The following is a 27,372-nucleotide window of genomic DNA, read 5'->3' as shown; positions in this document are numbered from 1 at the left end:
CTGGATCTACTTTCATGGAGTACACACCTGGAAGTTTGCCTAACTTGTAGTCAAAAACATCAGCATACTCAGAAAATAGCATCATTAAGGCTGGAACTGGGACATGTGCTTACATGATGTACCTCTTTGGTAAAAGAATGCAATTTCATTCTTAACTCTCTGAAACCTAATAATTACTGCACAGATCTTCTAACTACATAGAATTACAAGCTGCAACTGTTCCCAGCCGAATAGCATGAAAGCACAAGTAAGCCTTCAGTCTGAATCTCTTCATCTCCATAAGAAACAAGCTTTGCACAATTAGCCAAATTAAGTTGCTCACCGGCTCTCACTTTAGCAAATGTTTCTGCTGACATAACATTTCACTTTGAACCAGTGTCTACCTTGAGCTGTGTGGGGTTACCATTGATCAGAAGAGTACAAAATACTTCATTCTTTGCCAACAAATCTACTACATTAACCTTTTTACCGACCACTGAAACACCATCCACATAGAAAGTAGGGTTGCAGCTTTCTATATGATCAACTTGCTTTTTTGAGTGACCTTTCTTAATAACTGAATAAGGCCTGCTTGATTTACAAAACTTTTTAAAGTGGTTCCATTTTTTTATGCTTGTGGCATTGCTGACCAAATGCTAAGCATTTCCCTCTTTTAGACTCATGATTGGCTCCACAATTACGACAGTTGACAATAAGACTTGACTTGGGTTTTGCTGACTCCCCTTATACTGCACTGAGCATGTCCACTTTACTGAGCTAGTCTTGGAACTTGCTAGAAAGTTATGAGGTCTCCCAGGAAGACCTGCAGGGGTTGCAGCTGCCATGTGCTTAGGGCTGTTTCTGCTTGCCACGTGCTGCATGCTGTCTATGCTTGGTCTAGAGGCTGCTGAAACCATGCTCTTATCACTTGCAAGCATACTTGTGTGCCTTTCTGTGAGTTCATGGATTTGACGTATCTCTATGGCTTTGCTTAACATTAAATCACTGTCAAGAAGCAAAATCTTTCTCACTGAAGCATTATTAACACCACACACACGCCTGTTCTTTATTAACAGTACCACCACCTTCAAAGAAATATTGAAAAATCATCTTAACTTTTCCTGGCTATGTTCCTGCTCTATAACCTAACCTCTTCCCCCTCCTTATATGATAACTAAACTCCTGTGCGCAACAGGTGATAATATCTTGGACTTGGTATTAAAAAAACACAAGTAACCACTGCAGCACCATCCTCCCTGGTAAGATCCGACCATAAAGCGGTCACTTTTATTGTCACCATCTCCCCAGACCCCCCCCCCCCCCCATCTAGGGTCAAACAAAAAAAAAAAAAACTTCTCCAAAGCTGATTACAACCTCCTGAGGGATGGTATTAACAGCTTCACAGCCCCCTCCCCCTCTGTAGAAACTGGCACCAATGTCCAAATCTACACCAAAGTACTATACGAGCATTTATATAGATGCATGGAATCAGTAATACCTGACAGGACAAAATCATCCTCCGCAAGGAAGAGTAAACCTGTCTGGTGGACATCTGTAATAAATAAACTATATAACAAGAGGAAAAAATTGCTGTCCAGGACCAAGAATGAGCAGGTGCCCAATTGGTAGCAATCTCTCCTTAGCCTGAACAAGCAAATAAGAGCACTAGTGAAATCCTCTAAAGCCAACTTCAAGTCCAAACTGGCCACATCACCTAGAGACACTCATAAGGCTTTCTTCACATATATCTACAATCTCAAAGGAAGCACCCCGATCTGTTCAGCAATGGTGGTCAAGGAGACCACATACACAAATACTGTAGATATAGCTAATCTACTGGCTGACAGATTCAGGGAAAACTTCTCCCCTCTGTCCTCCCCATCAGTAGATCAGGACATCCCCAGTACCTGCCCCCACCCCTTACCTCTAGGGAACAAGTCATCACTGCCCTCTCAAAGGCAAAAAATACAGCCTCCATAAAACCCGATAACATCCTAGGCTGCATCCTACATGAACTCAGACATGAACTTGCAGCACCATTAGGCACCCTATTCAACCAAAGCCTGAGTACCAGCTTTGTCCCAGCCGAGTGGCGGACAGCCACTGTCATCCCTTTACACAAAGGTGGAGCATCAACCTAACTAGCCTTATCTGCAAGGCCATGAAATGGATTATCATGGACCTCATTAACAGGGACATTGGCAACCTCCAAACACTCGACCCCACACAATTTAGCTTTGTCAAGGGGAGGTCATGTCCGCTAAATGTGGTTGACTTCTTTGAGACAGTCACTAAAGCCATGGACAAGGGGAAGACGGTACACATCACCTACCTTGACCTGGCCAAAGCCTTCGACACTATTCCCCACTACGGCATAACAGATAATTCTCTCAACTAGGCATCAATCCATATGTTACCAGATGGGTAGTAAACTGTCTCACTGATAGAACCACCTAATCAAAATAGGGGAAGCCCCCTCAAGCAGTAGGCCCGTAACGAGCAGCATACCCCAGGGATCGGTCATGGGGCCTCTCTTATTCAGGATATACTTCTCTGAGGTGCAGACCAAAATCAGTGGGCTATGGCTGACCAGATTTGCAGATGACCGCTAGCTGGGCACAGTCATCAATTCCTCAAGTGTTGTGGACGTCCTCCAAGAGGGTCTCATTCAGACAAATTACTGGTGCCAGAAACATGGCCTCAAGCTGAATGCCAAAAAATGCATCATCATCCCCTTTGGGGAGAGTGACATCCCCACATATTATCACATTAATAACAATGTCCTAAGTACACAATCAATAGTGAGGGATTTGGGCACCCAGGTTGATAGCAACCTGACTTTTGACCACTGTGTTGCTTCTGTTGTATGAAAAGCTTTCTACATGGCCCACCTCATAAGTAAGGGTATCTCATCCAGGGACAAAGAGGTCATAACATCCCTGTATTCTTCCCTTATAAGGCCAATTATTAAGTACAATGCCCCCTTCAGCATGTACCTCGCAAAGCACATGCAGCAGCTGGAGAGACCACAGAGGTTCCTCACCAGGAGAATCCAGGGCCTCAAACATCTACCCTACACAGGCTAAAATCCCTGTCCCTCTACTCAGTTTCATACAGACTCCTCAGAGGTGACCTCTGTCTGGCATACAAAGCAATCTCAGACCCTGCCTTGATGGGACTGCTGCATATCTGCAAGTCAAGCTCCACTTGCGTAACCCATACACGTGACCTCAACCTGGTCTGTGATATCAATAGGACTTTTTGTTGGAATAGATTAGTGTCCCAGAGACTCCCCCATCTGTGGAACAGAATCCCTCTCCACATCAAGCAGAGTACCTCATTATCCCTTTTTAAGTACAACCTAGATAACTGGATGGGAACCAGGAAAATACACCCCTGGGATCCCACCTGTGTCCCTGCTGGACAGAGTCTTTGGGTGCTGACTTGGCTAAACATGAGCTACACTGTTGGATAGGTTTATAAGGGCCTCAGGGCCAATAGCCTAGTAACCTCCTATGATCCTATGCCTTTTACTACTAGTGACTGATGATATTTTCTCCATATTTACTTTTTTTTCATCAGTTGTTGATACTGGTACTATATCTCTGTTTATACCTCTCTGACTGAATTCATCTGGCAACCAACTAAATTCCTGCGTTAATGTATATTTAGGTTCATAGGTTCATAGGTAGGTATTAGGCTATCGGCCCTGAGGCCTATACAAGCCCAGCCAAAAAAGTACCCTGGCTTTTGCCACACAAGAAAATTATTTTCCTGTGCCAATGTCGAGCAGAGCCACAGAGGTGATCCCCGGGGTTAATTTCCTATTTCCCATTCAATCATCAAGATTTTGGGAAGTCTCTGGGACAGGAATCTATCCCTCCGGCATGTTCTGTTTATTGTGGTGACAAGGTTTAGGTCCCTACAGTGTGTAGCTCGGAGGGATTGGGATTTCTTTAAGTGGAGCATGTCAAACAACTCTGGGTTTGACATAGCTTTGTATGTTAGGCAGAGATCACCTCTGAGTAGGTGATATGCGATGGAGTAAAGCTGGAGTTTTTTGAGACAGTCTGCATAAGGCATCTGTTTGGGGCTGGTAATCCTCTTTGTGAGGTATTTCTGTGGCCTTTCCAGTTGTTGTATTTGTCTTGTGAGGTACATACCAAAAGAGGCATTGTACTCTATAATGGGTCTAATGAGTGATGAGTAGAGGGGAACAATGACCTCCTTTTTTCTGGATGAGAAACCTTTTGTAATGAGGTGTGCCACGTAGAAGGATTTCCTGACTACTGTGGCAATGTGATTATCAAAGGAGAGACTACTGTCTACCTGTGTCCCAAGGTCTCTTATCACACTTTCGGTGTTAAGTATACTACCGCCTATGTTGTAGTTAATGGGTACAGGGTTTTTACCAAAGGGGGATGACAATGCACTTTTTGGCATTGAGCTTGAGGCCATGGCTTTGACACCAGGCATCTGTCTCAGTGAGGCCCTTTTGTAGGATGTCCACATCATTAGGAGTTTCGATTATGGCTCCTAGTTTGCAGTCACCTGTGAACTTCATTAGCCAAAAACCTTCTGTGTTAGCCTGTACTTCAGAGAAGTAGACACCAAACAGGAGAGGACCCAGGACTGAACCCTGTGGTACTCCACTTGTCACTGGTCTGAAGTCAGATTTGGAGTCTGCTACTTTCACAGTGTGGGTTCTGTCAGTGAGCCAGTTGGCAACCCATCTTGTGACATAGGGATTTACACCTAGTTTAGTGAGTTTATCTATAATTTTAGAGTGAGGGATGGTGTTGAAAGCCTTGGCAAGATCTAGATAGGCCGTGTGAACCACCTTACCCCTGTCTACGGCTTTGGTGACTGCAAAGAAGTCTATCAGGTTTAGGAGACACGATCTGACTTTTACAAACCCAAATTGGGTGGGGTCCAGAGTTTGGAGATTACCAATGTCTTTGTTTATAAGTTCCATGATGATACGGTCCATGGCCTTGCAGACCAGGCTCGTCAGGCTAATGGGGCGGTAGTTCCCAGGGTCCATGGTGGCTCCCCACTTGTGGAGCGGGATAACCGTCACTGTGCGCCATTCAGCAGGCACAAAGCCTGAGGTGAGGCTATGACTGAACATGGTACTTAGATGGGGTGCCAGTTTGTTCTGTAGTTCATGTAGAACGCAGCCTGGGATGTTGTCTGGTCCCATGGATGCTGTGTTCTTGGCTTTGGATAGTGTGTTTTTTACCTGTGCAGCCGTGATTACAGGAACTTTGCATTCTTTCGGTATAGAGATGGGCTCTTTAGGGGGTGAGAGGGGGGTAAAGTTAGCACTAAACCTATCTGCCAGGATGTTGGCAATATCAGTTGGGTCTGTATATTTAGTGCCATTGTGCTGTAACTCAGAGCAGATCTGAGTGTTGCCATTGAGATTCTTGACATAGCTATAGAAAGCTTTGTGCTTGTCTTTAGAATCAGTGGCGATTTTGTTTTCATAACTAGCTTTGGAGGATTTTATTAGGGACCGCAGCTTCTTACTGAGGCTGACCAGGGAGCTCCTCGACTCATGGGATTTTACTCTCTTTTGCAAGAGTTTCTTCCTTCTGTTGTACAGTTTGTTTATGACAGGGGGCCACCAGATTGGCTTCCTGTTTTTGGAGGATAGCGTCTTGGTTCTGTTTGAGATAGCAAGATCCATGACACATGTAAGTGCTTATAAAGTGCAATTGTGTAGGATTCAGCTGTTGTAACTGCATTGTCCATCTGCATGGGTGTCATGAAGTTCACCACTTCTGTCTTAAGAAGCATGAAATTGGCTTTGGAGAAATTTTTTACCATGGTTTCCTTAATGGGGGGTGGGGGCAGGATGTGAATATCTAGAGTAATTAGCTTATGGTCGATCGGACCAATGAGGCGTTGACTTCAGGTGTGGAAAACCAGTCACTCATATTGGTAATGACTAGATCTAGGATATTGTTGCCCCTGGTGGGGGTGTGGATAAGTTGATCCAGGGCATTGGTGTTTATGAATTCCAGAAAGCGTTGAGCGAAGGAGTTAGTACATGAGTAGTTTTCCCAGTTAATGGTGGGGTAGTTGAAATCACCCATTATTAGGGTGTTTGGTTGAACCCTAATATTTTCCCGTACATCAAGAAAAGAGGAGTGCGAATCCTGGGGCATGGTGGGTGATCTGTAGCAAGCTACAATTTGGATTGCAGTTTTGCCCAGAGTTAGTTGCACTTGGATAACCTCGGCTGCATTATGATGAGCAACTAGCCTGGAGGTGTGGATATCCTTAATGAATATGGACACACCTCCGCCTTTGGTGTTCTGGTCCAGGTTACATGGCGAAAAGTGTGGTATGAGTTATAGCCTGGTAGTGCAGTGGTATTCTCTGGAGACTTGAACCAAGTCACAGTCACTGCACAGATATTGATGTTCTCCATTTTAAGGAGTGCCTCGAGTGAGTGCATTTTGAGATTTAGACTTCTAGCATTGAGTAGCATCACCCTTAGTTTTTGCTTGCCTGTTCCTGTTATGGTGGTGAATTTGTCATTTGAACCTTGCCTAAAAAAGGCACTATAGGGGTGGCAAGAACCTTAGCCAGTATCTGGAATCCAGGGGTGATAGGTGCAGGCCATCTCTGGCAAAGCATCGTGGTCTGTCGACCATGTCATCCCAGGAAGACAGATACTGGATCCCTTTAGAATGGCACCAGAGGCTTAGCCAATTGTTGAAGTCAATCATTTTGTCCTTGTACTGCGGCATCATTCTGGGTGATGGCAGAATGCTACTCAGGGCTAGGGTCATACCTGCCTGGGCTACAAGATCGGAGAGCTCTTCCATGTCTCTTTTCATGTAGTCCAGGGAGGTACGTCTCAGGTCTTTCACACCAACATGGACAATGACAGAGTCATATTTGTTCTTGTTGTAGAGTGCATGAGTGCGTGAGTTATGTGGTGGATCCTGGCACCTGAAAGGCAGCTGACAGTAACTTGCTCCTTGTTTAGCCTGGTGAGTGGAACATCAGTGTGCCTGACTATAGAGTCACCTATGACTAGAGTGTTGGGTACGTTGTTATGCCTTATGGGCTGTGGTTGAGTGGCAAACTGTTGCTTGAGCAGATTATTATTGAGAGCCTCCATGAATGTTTTTGTGTTTCTATGTGTGGATTTTGTTGGTGTAGATTTAGTGAGACTATGTGATGAGTGTGGTGTGGTGCAAGTGTTTACCTTCTCCTCTTGACTGTCAAGTTCAGTCTTGATTGCAGAGAGCTTTACCTCCAGTTTGGCTAGATAAATGCATCTTTCACGGGTAGTAGTATTGGGTGGTAGGAAGAGAGGGTTGTCTGTGTACATGAAGCACTTTCTACATTGCCCCAAGATGCCCATATTCATCAGATAGACAGGAGAGAACACTGGGAGCTGACCATTGGACATGCCTGAATAAAAAACTATTTTCCTCTAGATAAGTGAGGAAAGTGAGTACAAGAGCTGTTTTTCTCTAAGCAAGTGAGGAAAGTAAGTACCAAAACTGTTTTCCTGTAGGTAATGAGGAAGGTTGACTGCTGTAGTAATTAGTAGGTTATTTAGTGCTTACAAGTTCTGAACAAGTGCTGATCACGAATAAGCAAATTCAAGTGCTAAAACTAAAAATCTGTATCTGGACTAAACTAGTTACAGGAAAGGGGGAAACAAGCGCAAATGCTGGCTTTTAAATCAGAAAGTTGAGAGAGAGATGGAAAAACTGCCCAAACGGCCAATAACTGCAATTTCTGAGCCAGAACCACTCCTTATGTGGTAGATAGGTTACCTAGTGCTTACCACTCCCACTGATAAGCTAGAAGGCTTCCCTCCAGCACAGAAAGCTTGGGGAGGCTCAGAAGCTTACATACAGTCCTGGATACAGCAAATCTGAATCTAGACAACACTAGTTACAGGAAAGGTACATATATATATATATATATATATATATATATATATATATATCTATATATATATATATATATATATATATATATATATATATATATATATATATATATATATATATATTTTTTTTTTTAAATATATATATATATATATATATATATATATATATACAGAAAAGTAGCTAAAACAGCAATCAAAACAATTCAAATGCAGTGCAAGCTAGCACACTTGAGTATGTACCAATGCTAGACCAACCAGTTTAAAACATGCAATTAAATAAAAAATGACTAAAAACAAGTGCAGAAGGAGTTTACTCAGTAGAATGAGGTAGTATTTGGCACTGTGCTTATTCTTCCTTTTATGACTGTTACAAAATAATGCGTGTGTGTGTGTGTGTGTGTGTGTGTGTGTGTGTGTGTGTGTGTGTGCGCGCGCGCGCGTGTGTCTATGTGTGTGTGTTTCTGCCTGTGTGTGTGCGTGTGTCTGTGTGCATGTCTGTGTGTGCGTGTGTGTCTGTGTGTCTGTGTGCATGTGTGTATGTGTGCACATGCGTGTGTTTCTGTCTGTGTGCGTGTGGGTCTGTGTGTGTTTGTGTGTGTGTGTGTGTGTGTGTGTGTGTGTGTGTGTGTGTGTGTGTGTGTGTGTGTGTGGGTGTGTGTGTGTGTGCACTAAGATATTCATGCATGTTTGTCTGAATTGATATTTGTGAGCAAATGTCTGTCCATGGACAGAATTGGGTATAAGGCACTGCCATTACTTGCATCAAACTGAAAAAGCATTAATATTGCCAGTTTGTCTCTCTCTGTTACTCAGTCATTAGTGTATCTAGGTCTGTCATTTATTAATATCAATAAGTCTGAACATGTAAGTAGACTAGCCACTGCTTGTCTGTGTGGGAAGCACACCCTATGTTAATGATGCGGTAAGTACTTATTAGAAGCACACCCTATGTTAATGATGTGGTAAGTACTTATTAGAAGCACACCCTATGTTAATGATGTAGTAAGTACTTATTAGAGGCACACCCTATGTTAATGATGTGGTAAGTACTTATTAGAAGCACACCCTATGTTAATGATGTGGTAAGTACTTATTAGAAGCACACCCTATGTTAATGATGTGGTAAGTACTTATTAGAGGCACACCCTATGTTAATGATGTGGTAAGTACTTATTAGAAGCACACCCTATGTTAATGATGTGGTAAGTACTTATTAGAAGCACACCCTATGTTAATGATGTGGTAAGTACTTATTAGAGGCACACCCTATGTTAATGATGTGGTAAGTACTTATTAGAGGCACACCCTATGTTAATGATGTGGTAAGTACTTATTAGAAGCACACCCTATGTTAATGATGTGGTAAGTACTTATTAGAAGCACACACTATGTTAATGATGTGGTAAGTACTTGTTAGAGGCACACCCTATGTTAATGATGTGGTAAGTACTTATTAGAAGCACACCCTATGTTAATAATGTGGTAAGTACTTATTAGAGGCACACCCTATGTTAATGATGTGGTAAGTACTTATTAGAAGCACACCCTATGTTAATTATGTGGTAAGTACTTAGAAGCACACCCTATGTTAATGATGTGGTAAGTACTTGTTAGAGGCACACCCTATGTTAATGATGTGTTAAGTACTTATTAGAGTCACACCCTATGTTAATGATGTGGTAAGAACTTATTAGAAGCACACCCTATGTTAATGATGTGGTAAGTGCTTATTAGAAGCACACCCTATGTTAATGATGTGGTAAGTGCTTATTAGAAGCACACCCTATGTTAATGATGTGGTAAGTGCTTATTAGAAGCACACCCTATGTTAATTATGTGGTAAGTGCTTATTAGAAGCACACCCTATGTTAATTATGTGGTAAGTACTTAGAAGCACACCCTATGTTAATGATGTGGTAAGTACTTGTTAGAGGCACACCCTATGTTAATGATGTGTTAAGTACTTATTAGAGTCACACCCTATGTTAATGATGTGGTAAGAACTTATTAGAATCACACCCTATGTTAATGATGTGGTAAGTACTTAGAAGCACACCGTATGTTAATGATGTGGTAAGTACTTATTAGAAGCACACCATATGTTAATGATGTGGTAAGTACTTGTTAGAGGCACACCCTATGTTAATGATGTGGTAAGTACTTGTTAGAGGCACACCCTATGTTAATGATGTGGCAAGTACTTATTAGAAGCACACCCTATGTTAATGATGTGGTAAGTACTTATTAGAAGCACATCCTATGTTAATGATGTGGTAAGTGCTTATTAGAAGCACACCCTATGTTAATGATGTGGTAAGTACTTATTAGAATCACACCCTATGTTAATGATGTGGTAAGTAGTTATTAGAAGCACACCCTATGTTAATGATGTGGTAAGTACTTATTAGAAGCACACCGTATATTAGTGATGTGGTAAGTACTTATTAGAAGCACACCGTATGTTAATGATGTGGTAAGTTGATCTACCTCACTATTGCCATTTTTTTCTTTCCTCTAGGTAGTCAGTCAGGTAAGATAACCTACTACAGCTGTGCAATTACTCTGCATATCAGTTACTTCTGGCAAGTGGAATTACATAGGTATACGATGTACTGCGGAATTACATAGCTGTATGATGCACTGCGGAATTACATAGCTGTATGATGTACTGCGGAATTACATAGCTGTATGATGCACTGCAGAATTACATAGCTGTATGATGTACTGCGGAATTACATAGCTGTATGATGTACTGTGGAATTAGATTGCTGTATGATGTACTGCGGAATTACATTGCTGTATGATGTACTGCGGAATTACATAGCTGTATGATGTACTGCGGAATTACATAGCTGTATGGTGTACTGCAGAATTACTTAGCTGTATGATGTACTGCAGAATTACTAAGCTGTATGATGTACTGCAAAATTAGATAGCTGTATGATGTACTGCAGAATTACATTCCTGTATGATGTACTGCGGAATTACATAGCTGTATGATGTACTGCAGAATTACACAGCTTTATGATGTACTGCAGAATTACATTGCTGCATGATGTACTGCGGAATTACATAGCTGTATGATGTACTGCAGAATTACATATTTGTATGATGTACTGCAGAATTACTTAGCTGTATGATGTACTGCAAAATTAGATAGCTGTATGATGTACTGCAGAATTACATTCCTGTATGATGTACTGCGGAATTACATAGCTGTATGATGTACTTCAGAATTACATAGCTGTATGATGTACTGCGGAATTACATAGCTGTATGATGTACTGCGGAATTACACAGCTGTATGATGTACTGCAGAATTAGATTGCTGTATGATGTACTGCGGAATTACATAGCTGTATGATGTACTGCGGAATTACATAGCTGTATGATGTACTGCAGAATTACATTCCTGTATGATGTACTGCGGAATTACATAGCTGTATGATGTACTGCAGAATTAGATTGCTGTATGATGTACTGCGGAATTACATAGCTGTGTGATGTACTGCGGAATTACATAGCTGTATGATGTACTGCGGAATTACACAGCTGTATGATGTACTGCAGAATTAGATTGCTGTATGATGTACTGCGGAATTACATAGCTGTATGATGTACTGCGGAATTACATAGCTGTATGATGTACTGCAGAATTACATTCCTGTATGATGTACTGCGGAATTACATAGCTGTATGATGTACTGCAGAATTAGATTGCTGTATGATGTACTGCGAAATTACATAGCTGTGTGATGTACTGCGGAATTACATAGCTGTATGATGTACTGCAGAATTACATAGCTGTATGATGTACTGCTGAATTACATAGCTGTATGATGTACTGCGGAATTACATAGCTGTATGATGTACTGCAGAATTACATTCCTGTATGATGTACTGCAGAATTACATAGCTGTATGATGTACTGCGGAATTACATTGCTGTATGATGTACTGTGGAATTACACAGCTGTATGATGTACTGCGGAATTACATAGCTGTATGATGTACTGCAGAATTACACAGCTTTATGATGTACTGCAGAATTACATTGCTGCATGATGTACTGCGGAATTACATAGCTGTATGATGTACTGCAGAATTACATAGCTGTATGATGTACTGTGGAATTACATAGCTGTATGATGTACTACAGAATTACATAGCTGTATGATGTACTGCAGAATTACATTCCTGTATGATGTACTGCGGAATTACAAAGCTGTATGATGTACTGCGGAATTACATTGCTGTATGATGTACTGCGGAATTACATAGCTGTATGATGTACTGCGGAATTACATAGCTGTATGATGTACTGCAGAATTACACAGCTGTATGATGTACTGCAGAATTAGATTGCTGTATGATGTACTGTGGAATTACATAGCTGTATGATGTACTGCAGAATTACATAGCTGTATGATGTACTGCAGAATTACATTCCTGTATGATGTACTGCGGAATTACATAGCTGTATGATGTACTGCAGAATTAGATTGCTGTATGATGTACTGCGGAATTACATAGCTATATGATGTACTGCGGAATTACATAGCTGTATGATGTACTGTGGAATTACATAGCTGTATGATGTACTGCAGAATTACATTCCTGTATGATGTACTGCGGAATTACATAGCTGTATGATGTACTGCGGAATTACATAGGTGTATGATGTACTGTGGAATTACATAGCTGTATAATGTACTGCAGAATTACATTCCTGTATGATGTACTGCGGAATTACATAGCTGTATGATGTACTGCGGAATTACATTGCTGTATGATGTACTGTGGAATTACATAGCTGTATGACGTACTGCGGAATTACATAGCTGTATGATGTACTGCGGAATTACACAGCTGTATGATGTACTGCAGAATTACATTGCTGCATGATGTACTGCGGAATTACATAGCTGTATGATGTACTGCGGAATTACATATCTGTATGATGTACTGCGGAATTACATAGCTGTATGATGTACTGTGGAATTACATAGCTGTATGAGGTAATGCGGAATTACATAGCTGTATGAGGTACTGCGGAATTACATAGCTGTATGATGTACTGCACAATTACATTGCTGTATGATGTACTGCGGAATTACATAGCTGTATGATGTACTGCGGAATTACATAGCTGTATGATGTACTGCAGAATTAGATTGCTGTATGATGTACTGCGGAATTACATAGCTGTATGATGTACTGCGGAATTACATAGCTGTATGAGGTAATGCGGAATTACATAGCTGTATGAGGTACTGCGGAATTACATAGCTGTATGATGTACTGCAGAATTACATTGCTGTATGATGTACTGCGGAATTACATAGCTGTATGAGGTACTGCGGAATTACATAGCTGTATGATGTACTGCAGAATTAGATTGCTGTATGATGTACTGTGGAATTACATAGCTGTATGATGTACTGCGGAATTACATAGCTGTATGATGTACTGTGGAATTACATGGCTGTATGATGTACTGCAGAATAATATTCCTGTATGATGTACTGCGGAATTACATAGCTGTATGATGTACTGCAGAATTACATTGCTGTATGATGTACTGTGGAATTACATAGCTGTATGATGTACTGCGGAATTACATAGCTGTATGATGTACTGCGGAATTACACAGCTGTATGATGTACTGCAGAATTACATTGCTGCATGATGTACTGCGGAATTACATAGCTGTATGATGTACTGCAGAATTACATAGCTGTATGATGTACTGCATCTATGTCATTACTTTCTGGGGTGGAGGGAGATGGACATGCCACCCACAGTTGTCTGCATGCCACAGTGCATTATAGTGGTGATACCTTCCACCAATCAATCAGGGTTACTATACCCACAAAAAGGATTTGGGTAACAATAACAACAATGGAACAACTGGTCACCACTCCCACAAGAGGGAACAGCATATTGGACCTGGTCATCACCAACATGGGGACTCTATGTTCCACACCAGAGGTAACCCCCTCATTGGTAAGATCAGACCATAAACAAGTTTCCCTGGACATCCATATCCCGTTCCCACCCCCAGCCTTGGAAATCACTGTAAACAATTTCTCAAAAGACAGCTTTGCACTTCTCAAGACTGAGGTGGAATCCTTCAAAGCCCCTGGGCCAGAGGATAATACAGCCCAATCCGCATAATCCTTTACAAATGCATTCTATGATTACCTGCAGGAATGCATGGATCGTGCTATCCCAAATAAAACCAAGACTCACTCCTCCAAAAACAGGAGACCGGTCTGGTGGACCCCGGCCGTAAATAAACTATACAACAGAAGGAGGAAGCTACTACATGACACAGCAAAATCCCAAAAAGGGAAGGCATCTCTGATCAGTATTAGCAAGAAACTTCGATCCCTCATAAAATCATCAAAGGCCAGTTTCGAAAGAAAAATTGCCCTAGACACTAAAGATAATCACAAGGCCTTCTTTCTTTATGTCAGGAACATGGGCAAAAACTCCCAGATATGCTCTGAATTGTTGCATAATGGTACAAAATATACCGAACCTACAGACATAGCCAACATCCTGGCAGACAGATTCAGCGCAAACCCCCGCCCCATTCCCCCCCAAAGGAGCAAATGCCTATCCCAACTGAATGTAACCTCCCTGACATCACAGATGCACAGGTGAAAGCTGCCCTCTCCAAAGCAAAAAAACACAGCATCTATGGGACCGGACGGTGTCCCAGGCTGTGTCTTACATGAGCTCCAAGAAGAACTGACCCCTCACATTAAGTCACTGTTCAAACTTAGCCTTACTACAGGATACGTACCCAAAGAATGGCGTACAGCTACAGTGGTCCCACTCCACAAAGGTGGTGCCACAACGGGCCCCATAAGCCTGACTAGTCTGGTCTGTAAAGCTATGGAGTGTATTATCATGGAACTCATAAAAAAAGACATTGGGAGCCTCTAGACACTGGACCCTACCCAATTCGGCTTTGTTAAGGGCAGATCTTGCCTCTTAAACCTAGTTGATTTCTTTGAAACAGTTACCAAAGCCATAGATGAGGGCAAGGTAGTCCACACAGCCTACCTGGACCTCGCAAAAGCCTTCGACACAATACCCCACTCAGTCATCATAAATAAGCTTACCAGCTTAAATATCAACCCCTATATCACAAGATTGGTTGCAAACTGGCTCAGAGATAGAACCCACATGGTCAGAATCGCAGGTGCCATGTCCGAATCCAAACCAGTTACAAGTGGCGTCCCACAGGACTCAGTTCTGGGACCTCTCTTGTTCGGTATATACTTCTCTGAGGTTCAGGCTAACACGGGGGGATTGTGGCTGACAAAGTTCGCAGATGACTGCAAACTGGGGGCCATAATCGAATCTCCAGATGACACAAGCATCCTCCAAAAGGGTCTCACAGAGACAGATGCTTGGTGCCAGAGCCACAGCCTCAAGTTAAATGCTAAAAAGTGCATAGTCATCCCCTTTGGGAAAAACAAGGTGCCCACAAATTACCACATAGGTGGTAATCCATTAAGTACGGAAGAAGTAATTAGAGATTTGGGGACCAACGTAGATAGTAATCTCTCCTTTGATAATCATGTTGCCAAAGTGGTTAGAAAGACCTTCTATATAGCCCACCTTATCACAAAAGGGTTCGCATCTAGATCAAGAGAGGTCATTGTGCCCCTCTACTCGTCACTCATCAGGCCCATAATTGAATACAATGCCCCTTTTGAGATGTACCTTACTCGACACCTGCAGCAACTGGAGAGACCCCAAAAGTGCCTCACCAAGAGGATTATGGGCTACAAACAGATGTCCTATGCAGCTCAACTAAAGAAACTCCAGCTCTACTCAGTTGCTTACCACCTACTCAGAGGTGATCTATGCCTGACGTACAAAGCCATGTCAAACCCAGAATTGATGGACATGCTCCACCTCAAAACATCCAAGTCCCTTAGAGCTACACGTTCCAGGGACCTAAACCTCAGCACAAAAATAAATAGGATATGCTGGAGGGACAGATTCATTTCCCAGAGGCTCCCCTCACTCTGGAATAGAATCCCAATTCATGTTAGACATACCCATTTCAAGCGAAATCTGGACGCGTGGATGGAAAATCGCAAATTCACCCCTGGGACCTCTTCTGTGTCCCTGCTAGACAGAGGCACAGTAAACTAATCTTAAAAGGGTACCTTCTGTGACCTACTTTACAGAGGCACAGTAGGCTAATCTAATAGGGAGGCGGAAGCCAAATACACTCTGACTAGGCTTATAAATGCCCTAGGGCAGATAGCCTAGTATCTACCTATGAACCTATGAACCTATGCACACATGCTGACTTGTACAACTTTGCTCATTCACACAGTTATGAATCTAGTGATATTTGCATAGTATGTATGATATTTGCATATTATATGACATATCTAAAGGGAGGTAGCTCTGGCATTATAAATTGCCATCATCTACAAGCTGCCCTGATGTTGTATATTTTCACTGCGAGAGACACAGTATGAAATGCATCTTACAGGCTCATTCAAAACTATTGGCATTGTGTTAAAGAAAAATATAAACTACTGGCATTGTGTTAAAGAAAAATATAAACTACTGGCACTGTGTTAAAAGAAAAATATAAACTACTGGCATTGTGTTAAAGAAAAATATAAACTGTTGGCATTGTGTTAAAGAAAAATATAAACTATTGGCATTGTGTTAAAGAAAAATATAAACTACTGGCATTGTGTTAAAGAAAAATATAAACTGTTGGCATTGTGTTAAAGAAAAATATAAACTGTTGGCATTGTGTTAAAGAAAAATATAAACTGTTGGCATTGTGTTAAAGAAAAATATAAACTGTTGGCATTGTGTTAAAGAAAAATACAGTCTATTTTTCATATTTGTTGACAATGTACCAATGGGCTTTGCAGCGAGAGTGCAAGTATGCAGCCATGCAAGTACAGGATGACAGGTAAAAATGTCACAGAAAGGAAGAAGTGACATGCACAAAGGCCAAGCTAGGCAGCCATGCATGCACAGGATGACAGTTAAAAATGTCATAGAAAAGAGATGGGTAACATGCACACAGGCCAAGCTATGCAACTACTCATGCACAGGATGACAGTTAAAAATGTCACAGAAAGGAGGTGGGTAACATGCACACAGGCCAGGCTATACAGCATTGCTTGTTACAACATGTACAAACATTGGCACTACTTGTAGAACAATGTTGATATCTGAAAAATGGTAGGTGAACACAGTCATCTGCAAGCTGACATGAATTATTGTTTCTCTGGATTGAAACAGTCTCTGCAAAATGTATACTCTCTGGGGGTACTGAAGCTTGTGAAACATTATGAAAAAAGCAGTGTTTTGACATATTTGATTTACTAATGCATTGATGGACATGACAGCAATATGCACCCATGAACATAATGGATTGTAAAAAAGGATATAAAAAGGAGGTAGATGAACGGCACACATCTTGATCCAATAATTCTGAATATTAACATTACTCGAACATTAATAATATGTCAAGAAGGGAAAGTGTGATGGCACATGGAAACTGACATGATTTGGTACAAGCTGTGACATCCTGTGTGTAGAAAACATGGAATATGCCTTTAAACATATCTTGTGTTGTTACATTTTCATGAAACTTAGGCAGTTATTGTATTACATAGAATGTTTACTGTCAATTAAGTTTGGATAAAAGGATGAAACCTGGAAGCAATTAGACAAGAAGTTTGTTCATCAGTCAGAGTTTCATCATAGGATCATGGGTCACAATAAGGGTTCTGAACAAAGATTTGTGTTTTCTGGAGGTTGATGGTCCTGTTGGGACCTAGTGAAGAAGTCGACTACAGTACTTGGCCTGTATGAAAGAGATGCCTGTAGGGACTGTGACCTTACACAGAAGGCACTGTACATACTGTAACTGGAATTAACTTAGAAAAGCCGAGTCAGATGTGTCTTTGGTTCATTTTTCCTTTTATTCTGCAAAGAAATGAAGTTTTCACATATTCCAGCCTCCAGTATCCATCAATCGGTACACTTGTGGTATTTGTAAGGACAGCTTGTAGAAGAATCTGCCAAAATATCATTCCTCACCATCTTTTCATGCAAAGTGCATGACCAGTCTGATATTGCTTCTGTTAACTGGTGTTTGCTCACTGACCTGACTTTCCTGAGCTGTTTCTTATACCTACAGCCATGGTGGATTTACTAATATCTGTAGAGGATTCTAATGCAGAGACCAATTAAAAGCAGGTGCAGATATCACAGCAGTTAGTGGGACCGGCCAATACAATTACTTCCCCCAGAACTGTACTTGGCATTAAAAAGCTAAATAAGAAGGATGACAGAGTCACACTCGGTGGCTTTTGAAGGTTCCCAGTTATAATTACAAGACTCATAAGAGCGAGCACCAAAATTATAAAAAAAGTCTTGAAATACAGAACACTAAATGTCAAACACTGCTGTTCTCCTCAATAGCTGTTTTTTTAAGGTAAGTTGTCTTGCACCCCAGATACAGCCACACCCCCAAACTTACATATGCAAACGCCAAGATCACCTAACCCTGGAGGAAAAGGGAATATGCAGAGAATCAGATATCTGAGACTTGGTACGTGTAATAGCAGCTTCTATAACAATTTTAAAGTACTAAATAGCATTTCAAAGCTTGACACTTGATAACTAATCTATGGGCCCAGATAACATACCAGGTTGCCTGATTATCAGTGCCAAATATGGCCTTTCTGGACCCCCCTACTTAACGTCTTTAATCTAAGTCTCTCCACTAGTTACTTTTCTGAAGTATGGAAAACAGCCATTGTAAAGCTATTACACATCAGTGGCCCAACTACAGACTCTGGAAAGTAATAGACTGATTATTCATACTAGCCTCATATATAAAACTATGAAATGCATTATGGGTGGCACAGCGGTTAGCATTGTCACCTCACAGCAAGAGGTTCTCTGGTTCGATTCTTGGCTGGTATGCCTTCTGTGCAGAGTCTGCATGTCCTCTCTGCATTCATGTGGGATTCCTCCAGGTGCTCCGGTTTCCTCCCACATTCCAAAGACATGCATCTGGAGTCAGACTTTCCCAGTAAATAAATGTTGAATACAATAAATAAAATCTCTGTCTTCATTAATCTGGGCATTGGAAATTTCTTAACACTGGATCCTCGGCAATTTGGTTTTATCATAGGAAGGTCCTGACTCTTTAACGTCATTAATGTTTTGGAATAAGTAACTGAAGCAGTAGACAGTGGATATACAGTGCATACAGCTTATCTGGACCTGGCCAAGGCTTTTGACAGTATTCCCAAAGCAGGTACTATTGACAGACTTGTAAATCTGAATATAAATCCTTGTATTGTTTGATGGATAGCTTACTGGTTGTCTGACAGAATTCATTTAATTACAGTTGCTGGTGCCCCTTCTAAAAGCAAAAAGTTACCAGCGGTGCATCACAGAGCTCAGTTTTGGAGCCTCTCCTTTTTGTCATATATTTCGCAGGCCTTCAGGCCAGCATTTCTGGCCTATGGCTAACTACGTTTGCAGATGACTGTAAGCTGGGTGTTGTTATTCAGTTTTCAACTGACTCACAATTCCTCCAACATGGGTTAGACCATGTTAACAACTGATGCAAGGGCAAAAGTCTTAATTAAATACAAAAAATATAGCATAGCATATCGTGGTAAACAAAATAGTTTTACTGACCACAAAGAAGGTGTTTCCCTCCAGTCAGACATTGTTGTAAGGGATTTAGGCGCTCTTGTTTAGAATTCTTTATCATTGGATCATCATGTCTCCAAAGTAGCTATCTGTCTCTTCTGATTTATAAAAGTATCTCCATTAGATCCAAAGAAGTCTTAAATTCCCTGTATTCGTATCTGATCAGATCAATTACCGAATATAATGCACCTTTTGGCATCTATTTCACTAAGTATATCACACAACCTGAGACCTCAGAGATTCATAACTAAAAAGATCAGTGGTCTCAAAAATGTTAGTTATCACAAGAGTCTGGTAGTTCTATGTCCATACACAGCTTCTTACAGACTCCTCCATGAAGATCTGTGTCTGGCCTTTTGAGCCATGAAAGATCCAAACCTGTTTGACCTCCTATTCCTTCACAGAACTAATGGTATGTCAAATACCTGGTTAAAGAAACTAAACCTTCATCAGTAGATTAATAAGCCACCTTGGTGTGATAGATACATATCCCAACTAATTCCTCACCTCTGGAACAACCTTCCACTACATGTTAAACAGATTAGCACCCTAGCAACCTTCAAGGTAAACCTAGACAACTGGATGGGTAGCCTCAAATTCTCCTCCAGTCTATCATGTCTTGTCTTCCTTCAAGCTAGGGGGAAACTTTTGGATAGAGTTTTTGACTAGGCTTGAAAAGGTCTGCAGGCTGTCTCATGTCCAAAACTGATGAATGATAGAAAGCCTAGGAAATGCCGCAAGGTACTTAATAACATTAGACTTGACAAAGGGGTTTTGGCAAATCATGTTTTCCCCCTCTGTTAAAATACAGCTTTTATAACCCCTGAAGGTTTACTTTGCTACACAGTGTTACCATTTGCCCTACACAGAGTTCCAGCCATGTCCCAGAGGCCGACGGATAAAGTACTAATGCCCTGCTCATTATATACTGCAGCATACTGTACCTAGATAACATGACATGACAAACCTTTCAGGGGACTAGAAGTCTCACTCACCAAAAGTTCAGGCATGTTTGAATCTGAATACTGAAAACATTGGTAAACCATGTACGGTAGAAGGCAAATATCGGGGAGGCAAACACCACAACTAGAAAAGATAGAGGGCATAAAGATTGGGAATTATCCTCCACTATAAGACAGGTGAAAACTTTCTTTGAACAAGCTGGTTATTACAGAATATTTATATATAACTTTAGGACTCTCATTAGAAAGATTTCACATATGGTACAAATCCTGTCAAAAATCAATGGTCTCCAGAAGCATATAGAAAGTTTAGTGAACTGAAAATAATATGTTTTGAACCATTGTTAGTGATACACAATTTTACTGTGAATTCTGTTTTGTATGTGGATGCATTAGAGGTTCATTTGAGAGCTGCATTGTCCCCGGGTATATTCCCTGTGACAAGAATCTTATGTGCAGAATCAGTTGAGAATTAAGAAATGCTGAAAAACAGGTATTTGGCTATAGAAAGAAAGTATTTCAGCAGTGAAGTGAGCCTCCTGTTTCTTAAAGCATTACCTGTTAGATATACAGTTTAATCTTGTGACTGATCATGCCCTATTGTGATGGCTGAATAAACAAGATGATAATACAAAGTTATGTTAATGGACAGTACCACTATGTTACTGGACAGTACCACTGCAAGCCTTCTAATATACTGTCACTCACAGACCTACGCTAACAGGACTTCTAACGGGTTATCTGGGTATTACACCCCATCTGTAGACATCCAAATCTGATGGTTTTGTGGTAGAAGGTAGTTGTTACATCTTGTGTGTAAAACGTGGAAAGTCCCTTTAAATGCATTATGTTTTGTTACATCCTCATGAAAATTTGCCATACAATTATTGTATTTAATAAAATATGTAACCTGGAATCAGAAAGGTTTGGTCCACACTCGGAGATTAATTGTGGCTTCAGATTTTCTGGAGGTGGGTGGTCCACTCAGGACTTATTATAGATGTGGCCGAGAACAACATCAAATGAATACTTTTGAGGGGAAGATCTAACAACGTCTGCAGTTGTAATATTTGGCAGACTTGTTGCTGCAGGAGCTACGTAGTGTTCAGTCTGTATGGCAGAGATACCTCTAAAGACTGTGACATTGCACAGAAGGTGCCCTGAGTATTGTAAATAGCTTGCAAAAGTAACTGAGAAAAGCCGAGAGGGCTGCATTTGTTTCTCATTTAACATTTAATTATGTAAATAAGCCTATTTTTTTACAAGCATCTGCCTGTGGTGTCCTACAGTCACTATGAGATATATATAACTCATTCAATTCCATAACACCTTCTTGTATACTTCCAGTTAACACCCATGGCTCCTTATGGTGTCCAGACCATGCCTGGGTATGACTTCATTAACTAAGTGACTTACCAGCTAATAATACGCAGTAATTAGAAAGGGCAAGGCGATATTACTAAAATGAGACTAACATTGTTAATCTGTGATGTTCTGCACTAGAGAAGCCTTGAGTATCTTTTTTTAAGTTGATTTTTCAGAAAATGCCCTGGAATGCAAGGATGTGTGTGTAAAAATGCTGATAATTTAGAAATATAACTGTTTTGTGTAGCAATTATGGATTTTAGCAATAATTCATAACTGCATCAATATAATAAAAGTTGTATAAACTACAACGAAATGTTGCTATCTTATACACATTTAATAGGTTCATATGTGTTTACTAGCTAAGTAAGCACAGCAAGCTGTGGCACAGTCTGGGTGAGCCTTTCCAGGCTGTATTGCACTTGTAATGTTAGCTGCACAGTTTTACTACAAATATTATATGCACAGTATGAATATTTTATGCAATATCACAAAACAGAAAAGTGCTACCCTGTACTCTCATATATTGTTATAATGCACTCAAAGGGATTATCAAATCTTATTTTTTCATAAATGCTTATAGAAATACAATAACCTAGATGAGCATTGCAGAAAAACTCAAGAGGTTAGATATAAACCCTTATGTCACCCAGTGGATAGCCATCTGACTCACAGACCTTGGGTACATTTACAGTACAACATGAGCATCACCAGACAGACTTTCTGCCAGGACAACCAGTGCAGAAACCATTTTCTAGCAAATATCTTTCCTTTTACTGACCTGATGTGTTCTACTTACCTCTTGTGATCGACTGACCTCATGTGATCTACTTACCTCATGTGATCACAGTTCTGTACCATCACCCCCCTCCCCTGTAGATTTGGGACCATCTTCCTTACCTATCGACACCATGTGCTCATAGTTTTGCACCATCACTTCATGGTGCAATGATTTCTCCTCTTTGCTCAGCATAATCCATTCTTCTCTTGTAAAGTCAACAGCAACGTCTTCAAAGTTTTCTGGAACCTGGGAAAACAAGTTTTGAACTCATTTGTTCTGCAAATCAGAATATTTTTTTTCAAAACAAACATGTAATGACATTTAATAAATAAATTGCAGCATTGTGTGTCTGGCATTTTCAGTGACATATTTACTTTCCTCTACACCTTAGTCTAAAGCCATAGAGTACAGCCCTGTCAGTGCACCAGAGATAAATGAATCCCCAACACAGTGGCAAAAAGAAGCATGTAACTTGCAGCAATAAAGTAATTCACTACTCTGATGCATTAATATATATATATATATATATATATATATATATATATATATATATATATATATATATATATATATATATATATATCCCCACCATAAACTAGATATCAGTCTTTCCAAAAGAATATTTATCCACGATATCTTGGTAAACAGAAATGTGGGGAGGCTACAACCAGTTCACACACTGTCATTGGGTACTATACTATCCTTGCATTATGTTGTGTGTAACAGGGCTGAATCACTGCACTGATACCTACACTACCCCATCACCCTGTATTTTTATTTATATATTTAACATTTATTTACTCAGAAAGACTGACAGGGCAGAGTCCATTTTCAGTGGAGGCCCGCGTGGAAATGCTCCAGACGCATGTCTTTGTATGTAACAGAGCTCAATTACTAAAGTGATAACTACACTACCCTCTCATCTGTGGTACAGAACAGGGCTCAGTCACTGCAGTGATAACCATATTATCCTTTTATCTGTGGTACGTTAACAGGGCTTAGTGACTGTTATGTAACAGGGCTCAATCACTGCAGTGATAACTACACTACTCTCTCACCAGCTATATGGAACAAAGCTGAGTCACTGCCTGTGATTAACTATACTATTACTGCATCCTGCTGTATGTAACAGGGCTCAATCTCTGCAGTGATAACTATATTATGCTCTCATCTGTGGTACGTAATGGGGCTCAGTGACTGCCAGTTATTCCTACACTATCCCTGCTGTATGTAACAGGGCTCAGTCACTGCAGTGATAACCGTATTATCCTTTCATCTGTGGTATGTAACAGAGCTCAGTGACTGCTAGTTATTCTGACACTATCCCTGCATCCTGCTGTATATAACAAGGCTCAATCACTGCAGTATTAACTACACTACTCTTTCACCAGCTGTATGGAGCAAAGCTCAGTCACTGCCTGTGATTAACATTACTATCACTGCATCCTGCTGTATGTAACAGGGCTCAGTCACTGCAGTGATAACTATATTATGCTCTCATCTGTGGTACGTAATGGGGCTCAGTGACTGCCAGTTATTCCTACACTATCCCTGCTGTATGTAACAGGGCTCAATCACTGCAGTGATAACTACACTACTCTCTCACCAGCTATATGGAACAAAGCTGAGTCACTGCCTGTGATTAACTATACTATTACTGCATCCTGCTGTATGTAACAGGGCTCAGTCACTGCAGTGATAACTATATTATGCTCTCATCTGTGGTACGTAATGGGGCTCAGTGACTGCCAGTTATTCCTACACTATCCCTGCTGTATGTAACAGGGCTCAGTCACTGCAGTGATAACCGTATTATCCTTTCATCTGTGGTATGTAACAGAGCTCAGTGACTGCTAGTTATTCTGACACTATCCCTGCATCCTGCTGTATATAACAAGGCTCAATCACTGCAGTATTAACTACACTACTCTTTCACCAGCTGTATGGAGCAAAGCTCAGTCACTGCCTGTGATTAACTATACTATCACTGCATCCTGCTGTATTAACAGGGCTCAGTCACTGCAGTGATAACTATGCTATGCTCTCATCTGTGGTATGTAACAGGGCTCAGTGACTGCCAGTTATTCCTACACTATCCCTGCATCCTGCTGTATGTAACAGGGCTCAGTCACTGCAGTAATTAACTATACTATCCCTGCAACCTGCTCTGTGGTACAGACTTCAGTCAATGACCATTTGAGATGTCAGGGATTGCAGGGCTGAGTATCGGCATGTGGAGACATTATATGTATGCCCAGATTTTAGGTCATCCAACATCTGTGATTGCCATTTGCCAGAATGTCATATTTCTCTGAGGTATGATGACTTTGGAGTTAGTATGTATAGGTTCAGATGTGTGGGGAGTTTACCCCCACATCAGGAGTCAGTAGGGCTTGCACCCTACAAATTCAAGTTTAAAGTAGAAGATCAGTATTTAATATCCAATCTGCTCCTGTAACTTCAGTCTTTTATTTCACTTTTTTGTTGTTGTTGTTGTTTTGGGAGCTCTCCACTAGCAGAACACCTAATGTTCACACCAGGTATCAACTGCATCATGAGTCAGAGCAACCTGCCTCCCCATAGGATGGGCGAGCAGGTAGCAGCAGCTACGGTCTCCTATCTTCTCCAGACACCTCCTACAGGTACCAAATCCAGCAGTCAACTCAGGTCACCTGCAGTGTAAAAACGTTTTGTATCCCTATATGCCATGTAGGTAAGTTACTAGCTCACAGTTTTTATCCTTTCAGCTAACTGACAGTTAATTTACGGCATTCATTTTAACTTGTTAAACTTATGAATCAAAGCTAGTATGGCAGGTCTGTTCTAAATAGTCAAATAATTATGGTATATAGACAACATAACCTAGGACCAATGAAAAATACTTTTCCAGCCTTAAGGGTAGTGAACACTTTTTTTAAGGAAGAACAAAACACAAAAAAACTAATTGTTCAGGAGTAATAACTCCTGATATTGGCATATAGACTTTTGTCTGAACTTATGTAAGATTTGTCACATCCATGTTCATGTCTTCACAGATGCAGACCACAGACACACACAGACACAGTCTCATACACACACACACACACACACACACACACACACACACACACACACACACACACACACACACACACACACACACGTTTATGTATGTGCATGTGTGTGTGTATATATACATATCATAACTTTGTAATTCAAAGGTACATTCACTTAGCAATTACATTCTCAATAAATCACAGATGACTTTTCAATCATATTTTGTGTCTGATTTACATGAAATACACCTCATTTAATTGAAAATGTTATAATACAAGCGTTTTCATTCTCATTGTATATTCTAACAGCCTTGTACCATATCTCAACTAGACAGTGAAGCCAAGATTGAAATATTTCACTGACTGTCCATTCATTCATTTAATAACAGTAGATTAATTTTACATATTCATTTCTGCACATTGTTCCTTTATATGTACCTTGTATTCTGAACCTTTCCACGTCTCATTACAGCTTGCACAACATTTCTGAAATCAAGAATATCCAAGTCTCTGTGTCTTGGTTAATTGTATGAACTGACACACTGAGCTAAACAGTCTGTTACAGATCGGTGAAAATAGTGTACGATTTTGTGCTTTACATTCCAGCTCATTCCACGTAAATAATACGGTAGCAGAGTATGACATTCTAAATCATGTGTCTTTCTGTGCTAATTTCTAGATGTCTAAAAACATTTGTGCTATCATCTCATCTTATATGGTATGTCAGGTTCCATTTTTAGTTTACATCTGTTCCCTGCAACAGTTTCCTTCTTTTTATCTATCGTTCTGACTATGGTGACATTCTTGGTAGCTTTTCACAGGTTTATACATAAGCACTAGGCTAGCTGCCCTTGTGGGCCATTTTAAGTCTAAGCAGTTATCTTTTTAGGGCTAGAATAAACTTATCCTATTTTGTGTTTTATTGGTCTTACCCATCATGTGGCCAGTAATTACATATTTACCCTAATGATGATAACTGGAATCATACCATAGATAATTTGATGGGAGACAAGCATGGGCTAAACATATAGAAAATACCGGATGGCAGGGCACTCAGTAACTTTACATATAACACCTAAACGGTGGGAGGGCCCTCAGTAACTTTACATATAACACCTAAACGGTGGGAGGGCACTCAGTAACTTTACATATAACACCTAAACGGTGGGAGAGCACTCACTAACTTTACATATAACACCTAAACGGTGGGAGGGCACTCAGTAACTTTACATATAACACCTAAACAGTGGGAGAGCACTCAGTAACTTTACATATAACTCCTATTGGGTAGGAGGGCCCTCAGTAATTTACATCTAACAAATACAGGCAGCAGGGCCCTCAGTAATTTTACATATAACACCTAAACAGTGGGAGAGCACTCAGTAACTTTACATATAACACCTAAACGGTGGGAGGGCACTCAGTAACTTTACATATAACACCTAAACTGTGGGAGGGCACTCAGTAACTTTACATATAACACCTAAACGGTGGGAGGGCACTCAGTAACTTTACATATAACACCTAAACGGTGGGAGGGCACTCAGCAACTTTACATATAACACCTAAACGGTGGGAGAGCACTCAGTAA

General features: G+C 40.7%; 1 protein-coding gene across 2 annotated transcripts in view; it reads right to left on the bottom strand.

Annotated features, from left to right (window-relative positions):
• Positions 1–27,372, bottom strand: part of LOC122811168 (gastrula zinc finger protein XlCGF26.1-like) — a 300,270-nt gene that overhangs the window by 252,644 nt on the left and 20,254 nt on the right. For both annotated transcript variants that reach the window (XM_044082836.1, XM_044082845.1), the window contains exon 2: positions 22,866–22,992. In XM_044082836.1, coding sequence (XP_043938771.1) covers positions 22,866–22,992 — 127 coding nt within the window. The remainder of the gene's footprint in view (positions 1–22,865; positions 22,993–27,372) is intronic.

Source organism: Protopterus annectens, chromosome 1.part1 (assembly GCF_019279795.1).
Source record: "Protopterus annectens isolate FY-2018-M chromosome 1.part1, PAN1.0, whole genome shotgun sequence".
In the NCBI taxonomy this organism is placed as follows: domain Eukaryota; kingdom Metazoa; phylum Chordata; order Ceratodontiformes; family Protopteridae; genus Protopterus; species Protopterus annectens.
The sequence above is the reverse complement of the archived record's forward strand: the minus strand, read 5'-3'. Positions and strand labels throughout refer to the sequence as shown.